At 45.0% G+C, this 8,551-nt stretch overlaps 2 protein-coding genes across 2 annotated transcripts in view; both read left to right on the top strand.

Moving 5' to 3' along the window:
- Nucleotides 1–4,474: 4,474 nt before the first annotated feature.
- Nucleotides 4,475–8,107, top strand: cd59a (CD59 molecule (CD59 blood group) a). The gene is made up of 5 exons (XM_008294335.1): nt 4,475–4,553; nt 4,660–4,735; nt 6,654–6,755; nt 6,860–6,933; nt 7,182–8,107. The coding sequence occupies exons 1-5, from the start codon at nt 4,500–4,502 to the stop codon at nt 7,302–7,304; spliced, it is 429 nt and encodes a 142-aa protein (XP_008292557.1). The 5' UTR covers nt 4,475–4,499; the 3' UTR covers nt 7,305–8,107.
- The window catches only part of LOC103366583 (sorting nexin-9-like), a 12,211-nt gene continuing 11,282 nt past the window's right edge, over nt 7,623–8,551 (top strand). The window contains exon 1 of the mRNA XM_008294352.1: nt 7,623–7,640. Within this exon, the coding sequence (XP_008292574.1) occupies nt 7,623–7,640 (18 nt within the window). The remainder of the gene's footprint in view (nt 7,641–8,551) is intronic.

Below are 8,551 nucleotides of genomic sequence, written 5' to 3'. Positions count from 1 at the left end.
TTGGTAGCCATGTTGTGATAGTTGGTAGCCATGTTGTGATAGTTGGTAGCCATGTTGTGATAGTTGGTAGCCATATTGTGATAGTTGGTAGCCAGGTCATCAATTTTAACGGCTCGCCATTCGTAAACCGGTTGAGAAACACCAAATCCCCTCAGAGCTTTTGTACATGAAGGCCTTCTCTGTCTCCTGTTGATACGGTTTACGATGTCAGACAAGATAATGTTTTCCCAAAAGAAGTTTTCACTCGTTTTTTTACTTTTAAAGGCAAATTGTAGACTTCCTGTTGGAGATAGGTCAGGGTCGTCAGCACGAGATTTGTGGGTCTCATTGAGACGAACGTTTTGGTGTTGGTTTGATCTCTGTACGACATTCCTACTGGCCACTAGGGCCGTTTTAGTGTGTTTCTTGTAACTAGGTGGCGCTGGAGAGGGTTTTTTTTTTTTTTTAATCAAATTTTTTGCCGGTTCGGACATGCGTGCCAATTTTGGTGAGTTTTTGAGCGTGTTTAGGGGGTCAAATTAAGGGTTTCGCGTTGGTCAGGAGAATAATAATAATAATAAGAAAGAAACACGACAGGAAGAATCGGGTCCGAGGGCGATGAGCCCTGTTGGCTTTGCCAGTCGGGGTCATCGGACCCTAAAAATATTAAGGATTTAAAAACTGTAAATAAGATTTCAAACTGTGATTTTGCCTACTTTGTTAAACTACAAATAATATTCAGTGAAATTATGTTTAAAACGTCTTAATTTACATGTTGATTGAAAAAAAAAGGTAAATAAATGACAGAACACTGTAATAAAAAAACTGTAAAAAGGGTCAAACTATCAACAGGTGTGTGTGTCGAGTGACAGAGCCGGACCTACCGATGCTGTCCAGGTCCATGAGGAGTTCTGGGTCCAGTGACGTCCAGACAGTGTGTTGCTCTGAAACGACACAACGTGTGTGAACAGAATCATTCCTGAAAACACAGTGAGGGTTGGTCTCTGAGTTTGGACTCTCCAGTTGTCCTGAACACAGACTTTCAGGGTTCACTGGCTGAGTTTGTGGTTTGTAATTTAGTTCTCTGATTTCTTTTTGCCTGTTTGGATCTTCATGTATCTGGAAGAAATTTGGAAAATAAACGTGTTTTTGTGGGAATTTGAAATCTTTGACTGTGAATCTTTGCTTTTAGTTTTTCATTGTCAGTGACAGTAAAATAAAAAGTGAATCGAAAACATTTTTTGGCCTTTTAGGACCAGAACCTTTCAGTCTTTACGGTCCTGAGTGCAGGTTTTTAGTTTTATTCTGACATCATGATAGTAACGTATTAGAATCAGTGAGACGTTCTGGGAAGACTGGAACAAAAATAATGCTTTATTAAATAACAAACAACAGTAAACAAACTGGTTTAAAGGGCGGTTCAGGTGGTAGAGCGAGTCGGTCGGTGATCAGAAGGTCGGCGGTTCGATTCCGCCCTCTAACCTGTTTCATGGTCGTGTCCTTGGGCCTTCACCCACCTGCCTGGTGTGAATACGTATGAATGGATTGTTTGAGGTGGTGGTCGTAGGGGCAGAATGGCAGCCAGGCCTCTGTCAGTCTGCCCCGGGGCAGCTGTGGCTACAACCGAAGCTACCACCACCACAATGAATGTGTGTGAATGAATAACTGACAGTGTAAAGCGTCTTTGAGTGTCTAGAAAAGCGCTGTATAAATCTGATCAATTATTATTATTAAAATGAAGAAATGTTCTGATCCGGATTGAGAAGAGAGGAGTCAGTGAATGAAAAATAAATTGAACATCTAACATTTTTTAGAAGTTTTTTCATCAGGAAGCTTTTGTCTTTCAGGTCCTGAGTGAGTTTTTGACTGAACCCCTGCATAATAATAGTCAGAACCAGAACCAACGTGGTTCTAACAGCTGACCCGTCTCAGACATTAAAATAATCCACTTGGTGCTCATCATGTGTGACTTCAGATAAAACAGACTCACCTCCGTCGGCGCCGTCCGGACCTGCTGCTGAACACAGTGGAGCTGCTGAATGATGAATGAAGGTTTCAGGTCTCGTCAGAGCTGCTGCTCACCTGCTGCCTGCCGACCAATCAGCAGCCGGCACGGCTCTGACATCACGCTGATGACTACAGGTGTCTCCTGCAGTCGGACAGAACTCCGTAAAAACACAAAGATTCACCGTCTGCTCTGAAAGAAAGGCTGCGGTCCAACACTGGCAGAACCACACTGCAGAACCACACAGCAGAACCCAGTAGAACCCAACAGAACACAGCAGAACACAGGAGAACAGAACACAGCAGAACCCAGTAGATATCAGCGGACATTATCAGCAGCTTTAACATCCATTCAGGTTGAGTTTAAAGTTTGTTCAGAACCAGTTGGGTGGGACCCGGAGCAGGACACCACAGTGACGCACGGCGGTGGCAGCATCATACAGGAACTTTTTGTTTTTTATAGTTTAAAGAAAACATGAAGTTAAAACCAGAGAGTCAGAGAGACAAAAGTTGTAAAGAAATGTCAAACAGAATCATTTACTCTCATAAAGTCGGACTTCTGCAGAACCTTTGGTTTGGTTCAGTCCATCCACAGCATCAGTGCAGGTGGTGGCTGACACCACCAGAGGGCGCCGATAATTTATCAGCTCTAGAGAACATGGAATGAGAAGAAACATGAAGCAGCAGCACCAACGGTGTTTAGCCTCCAGTATCTAAAACAATGAAACTCAATGTGAACGAAGCCTTGGACCTGCTCGGCTCGGTCCAGGTGTGAAGGTTTCTGGCTCTAACGGGATTGTTGGTGGAGCAGGTGTCACTGTCTGCTGTGGGAGGAGGTTCTGGGGCCTGGATAATGACTGGAATAAGTCTGGATGTTCTGTGGGAGGCGGCTGATTGAATGTGTAATGAGGCTCAGTGGCCTGATGGCGAAGAACAAACGCGCCGCTGTGGCCGAGCGTGGACACACTCGGCGTTGTTTTGTCTCTGGGCTGACCTCCTCTGCTCTTTGTTTCTCTGCAGACTGAAGATCCTTGTTTGTCTCTGGGTCATTCGAGGGCGAAACACTGGAGCTTTTCTTCCTCTGCACTGAGATAAACGGCCGAACACTGAGCCTCTCATCCACCACCGCCATCACACCATCACACCAGCGCCGAGGCCACCGGGGCGACGCTCCACAAACTCATTATGTTGCTGCTGGCAGCTCCCTGCGACGGCTACACGCTAACCTGCTCACAGCAGCAGGTTTAAGGTCAGCCAGCGTGTTAGCATGGATGGGCAGGAATCAGAACTTTGCTCAGAAAGTTGCTCAGGAAGTTCTGTTCCATGTTCATGATCCGTTCCATACGTCGGTGGAGAGTCTCAGGTCACGGTCGTCAGACGCAACTGGACTTTCCCTTTTGGCTCGTTAACATGGCCTCCTTTCATTAAGAGGTTTCTTCAGTTCTAACTGACTGGTGGGAAGTTTCAGATGTTCTCACCCCAAATCACATGACTAACAGCCAGTTCACAAGCCAAGACTTGGGACTCAAGGTGAAACTGTTATGAGCAGCTGATAAGTGGCTGTGGACTCTCCTCTGGTTAGAGACGTGGTTCCAGTTTGAGGTTTTCCCTCTTAAACCAACTTCTCTGTCCAGAAGTGAGAAAAAAAACTCTGCTAATTACGTTAGCTTGTCCTCTTTGTCAGGGTTAAATCCCTGCTACAGCCGAAAGGACAGGCAGAACAACAACAACAACAACAACAACAACAATCAGACCAACAATCAAACTACAATCACAACAATAGTCAAAATAACAAACAGAACAGTCAAACCAGCAATCAGACCAAAAATCAGAACAACAGTCAGACCAACAATCAGAACAATAGTCTGACTGTTGTTCTGACTATTGTTGTGATTGTTCGTGTCACATCAGACCAACCAAACATAAGAGTCAGAACAACAGTCAGACCAACAATCACAACAACAATCAAACTACAATCACAACAATAGTCAGAACAACAGTCAGACCAACAAACAGAACAACAGTCAGACCAACAACAACAGTCCCAACAACAGTCAGACCAACAATAACAACAGTCACAACAACAGTCAGACCAACAATAACAACAGTCACAACAACAGTCAGACCAACAATAACAACAGTCACAACAACAGTCAGACCAACAACCACAGTTAGAACAACAGTCAGACCAACAATCACAACAACAGTCTGACTGATGTTCTGTTTGTTGTTCTGACGATTGTTGTGATTGTTGGTCTCACGTCAGACCAACCAAACATAATGGTCAGAACAACAGTGAGAACAACAGTCGGAGCAACGGTCGGAGTTGCTGGTGCTTAGTGTGAACATGGGGTGCAGCTCCTCACCTGTCTGCAGGTGTACAGGTGTTCCTATCAAGGCTCCCTCAGTATTATTTCCTAATTCTGATTTGTTTTGTCTGACTTCATGTTTGAAGTGAGAACAGAAAACAATGGCAGTGATTATTTTTCAGGCTCCTCCCAGTGGGCGGGGCCTCCATGGGGGTCAGTCTCGGTGTGTTTGTGCTGAGCTGCAGTTACTGCTGCTGCTGGGTGAGTACACACTCAACACTCTGCACACTGCGCTCTGGTCGAGCTGCTCTGAACTCTGCTGTTGAATGCTTCTGTCTCGTTGTGTTTGTGGACCGACTGATTCCAGACGAGCTGTGCCGAGGTGAAAATGAAGCGCTCCTTGGGGATCTGTCTGGTGCTTTGCTCCGCTCTGATCGGACTGGGTACGTTTGAGTGTCCGAAAAATCTGTTGTGCAGGTGTCAAATATTAACAGAGTTAATGCTCTGCAGCTTTCAATAATTAATGTTATTCATCAGAACTAAAGCAGCAGAAGTGTTTGAGATGACAGCCACTGTGGAGCCTGTAATGTGTGCTAATTAACACTAATGCTACTTAACAGCATTCATTAGATTGAATAATGACTAATGAAAATAAAGGCTTCAGGACAAAGATTTGTTTAACCTGAAGCTCATACTGGAGGTTTGTGCTGCTGCTGCTGTGTTCTTTGTGTTACAGAGTTGTTCAGTTTGTGCTCGTCAGTGTAATTAACAGCAGTTATTAAATTAACCCTTCAGCTCCTGTAACAGACTGCAACCTCGTCCACACTAATCAGCCAAATCTGCAGCTTTCCCTCCTCGTTCAGACGGAACATCGGTTCCTAATGATCGTGTAATTCGTCATGAATGGCCGCAGGAAAATTAAAAACCACTGCAGCCAGTAGGAAGCGTTCCACTGCAGGAACGTTGACAGGATCAGCCTCCACAGTCGGTACGTTCAGTGTGAGATCCACCAGCACCGAGCGCCACAACGGAACAGTCGAGCTTTGTTGTGTCTGAGTGTGTGTGGAACTTCACGTTGTTCTCGGTGTTAGTTTCTGCTGGACGACGACATCAAGAGGACAGAAAAAAAAATGGCTTGTTGTCGACTCCAAGTTGAACCAATCAGGATGGAGCCGTGTTTGGTGGCGGCTCAGAAGTACCTAACCCGGAGGTTCTACAGGGACGGTTCCTGCAGTCAGAACACACTCAGGACCCCTGAGGTGGAACACAGCCTCATGGGACTGTTGCCACCGGACACAGATAACGTCAAAGTCTGGGACTGCTACATCCTGAGAGCAAGAAAACACTGAAAACCAATCAAATCGGTAACTTGTGTCACATGTGGCATGGCGCCAAGGACCCGGTTCTACGAGGACAAAAGTCAGACTCGGAGCCAACAGGTCTCAGTTCATGACATGGATGCTCTGAAATGATGTTTGAAGCAAATCATGGCGACAACAGGAAGGTTAGCAGCAGGAGAAGTGGAACATTTTAAAGTTGGCGGCTGCAGCTGTAGTCAGCAACGCAACCCATGGTGTCACATATGATGTAACGTTTACAGAACGGTGGAGGAACATCTGACCTCAACAATCATGAAACGATCCCACCTCTGGTGATGTTGTCAGAGTTTCCTCATCGACAGCAGCGTGGAGACGGTGTTCCACAAGGCTCGATCCTGGGGCCTTGGTCACAGTGTCTGCTCTGTAACGCACAGCGACAGGTCACACCTGCTCAGCATAAACTAGTTCTTCATGAAACTGAATTCTGAGGCAAAAACATGGATTACCATCATGTTGTCATCTTTCCTGTGAGCAGCACAAATCCTACACGAGTCACGGAGTCCAAACAGAACCACACAGGCGCTGATAGAAAAAGTAGCAAGCAGCTCCTCAGAAGCCATTTTAAACAGAACTCTTTAAGGAGACTCCAAAGGGATCAACCTACATGGCTTCTTTAAATAAACTATTTTGGCTAACATTCTAAAAGAACCAACAGTTTTTAAGGAACCATTTCCAAGATATATCTTTGTGGACCCAAGTGGTTTTATTTTGATAATTATTTTGCTGTTTCCCGCCACCAAACCAAAGAACTCCAGTAAAGATGAAGGGTGCTTTAAAGAACCACATTAGGTGTGTGAGGAACCGTCTGTTGAATGAGATGGTTCCATTGGCCACTCTTCCTCAACAACAACAACCTCCAAGAATGTTCTGACCGTGCTGCACTGCTTGGTACCATTCGTGGTACCCTTGGTACCTTGTGGAACCAGTTCACCATGTTAGAAGCTCCACTGTGTTTTAGAACCAGGTGTGTTCTGCGTTTCAGGGTCAGCCATTCGCTGCTACAGCTGTAAGGACTACACAGCCAGCTGCTCCAAACAGCGAGACTGCAGCTACGACGACGCCTGCCTCACGCTCAACGAGAGAGGTACCACCCCCGTTCCATCAGAACTCTGGGTTCTCTCTGTCGGTTTTAAAGGAACCAGAACAACAGGCTGGTTGCTAATGATTCTCTTGTTTCCATTGCTGCAGGTGGGATGACCTACCGCCAGTGTCTCAAGTATTCAGACTGCGAGTACAGCCGGCTGGCCCAGATGTTCCCCCAGGTACCGCCTCCTGCAGCTAGAACCCTGATCCGGTTGGATCTCAGTTTGTCTTCAGTTTGACAGAAGTCATGCTCCTCTAAAGTTTCCTGAACCTTCAGTTGTTCTTCAGGTTGTAGATGTCTAGAACCCTTTGGTTCTCCGTCATCTGTTCGGGGAATTGATCAGTTTGTGGTTCCGATGGTACCGTGTATGTGCTGGTTCTGCCGTATTAATCACTGATGGATTCTAACGTTATCAATCATTTCCAGGTGTCCAGCTTCACCTTCAAGTGCTGCAACTCCGACCTGTGTAACTCCGCCCCCTCCTCTGCAGCCAGCTCTGTGATTGGCCTGCTGGCCTCGGTGCTGGTCATGTGGTGGTGCGTCCACTGAGGGACTCTGCAGCGCCCCCTGGTGTTCATCTGTAACAGCAGCAGCTACTCTAACAGAGTTATCGATCACTCTGATCACATCACGGCTAACTGATCATCCATCAATCACTCTGATCGCATTCACACAGATCAATAAAGGTTCCTTCCTCCCTCCGCTGATCGATCAATAAAGACTCATGAAATCAGATGTTTCCGTCTCAGTAACAGACGTCAGCAGCTGATTGATTGATTATGAAAACCGTTAAAGGCTCTGATGAATATTTAATGTGACTATTGATCGAGGAGAGCTTTTCTTATTTCAGTCTGGCGAATACAAACGATGAAGTGTGACGTCAGAGTCTGTCCCTGTTGGAAGTGTTTTGGAGAATCAGAGCAGGTTGTGTTTGTTCACATTCAGTCAAAGTGTCCTTAAAGCAGCAGCGCCTCTCTGTGGAGCTCGTCATCGTCTGACCGACGAGTTTCCAGCTAAAGTGTAACTTAAGTAAACTATGACCTAAACGTTTGGTATTTCTGTTCGTCCTCCCTGTTTGTTGAGTTGTGTGTTTGTCGTTTATTCAGAACCACGGAAACACTAAGTTTGTGTGTTTATTCATGAATTGCAGACCAGCAGCTTTAACTGCACAAACCTGGAACATAAAACGTCACTTTGGTGAAGCTGCTTCGCTCTTTAACTCGGTTTGAAACGACGGCTGACCTGAAACCAGCTTTAACTGCCTGTAAATGACCATTCAGTAAATAAAGGGTTAAAAACCGAAACTGAAGCTTCGGCACTTTTTCTTTACCAATAAAGGTTTGCTCAAACAACATGTGATGTGTTGGACATGATCATTTAAAAGCAGGAAAACGTTCATATTGTTGATCTACACTCATGTTTTACAGTGTACCAGGACCATATGTTTGGTCACGTTTCACAGATAAGCCAGATAATATTTTTACACTGTTACGTTTTACAGCGCAGTGGTTTTATAATCTTTAACATTTAGTTTTACAGCGCAGTAGTTTTATAATCTTTAACATTTAGTTTTACAGCACAGTAGTGTTGTATTTCAGAGCCGTCTGATTGGCAGCTCAGTCCATCAAGTAAGAACAAAGGCACAATGGAAAAGCAAAGACAACATTTACTGTTATATTTCCATATTGTTTTTATTTATTCTTTTATTTTTTTCCTCTTTATATTTAAACATTTATTTCCTTATTCTTTAACAGATTTATTTTTATTATGGAACTCCTGTGATTCCATAGTGTGAC

This window comes from Stegastes partitus, unplaced genomic scaffold (assembly GCF_000690725.1).
Source record: "Stegastes partitus isolate 25-593 unplaced genomic scaffold, Stegastes_partitus-1.0.2 Scaffold954, whole genome shotgun sequence".
Taxonomy (NCBI): Eukaryota; Metazoa; Chordata; class Actinopteri; family Pomacentridae; genus Stegastes; species Stegastes partitus.
The sequence above is the reverse complement of the archived record's forward strand: the minus strand, read 5'-3'. Positions and strand labels throughout refer to the sequence as shown.

Excerpts from the sequence above, each read along its gene's own strand:
- cd59a (XM_008294335.1), top strand. The coding sequence starts at position 4,500 with ATGGGGGTCAGTCTCGGTGTGTTTGTGCTGAGCTGCAGTTACTGCTGC. Across the intron at positions 4,736-6,653 it reads CTCCGCTCTGATCGGACTGG|GGTCAGCCATTCGCTGCTAC; the intron begins GTACGTTTGAGT and ends TCTGCGTTTCAG. Across the intron at positions 6,756-6,859 it reads CCTCACGCTCAACGAGAGAG|GTGGGATGACCTACCGCCAG; the intron begins GTACCACCCCCG and ends CCATTGCTGCAG.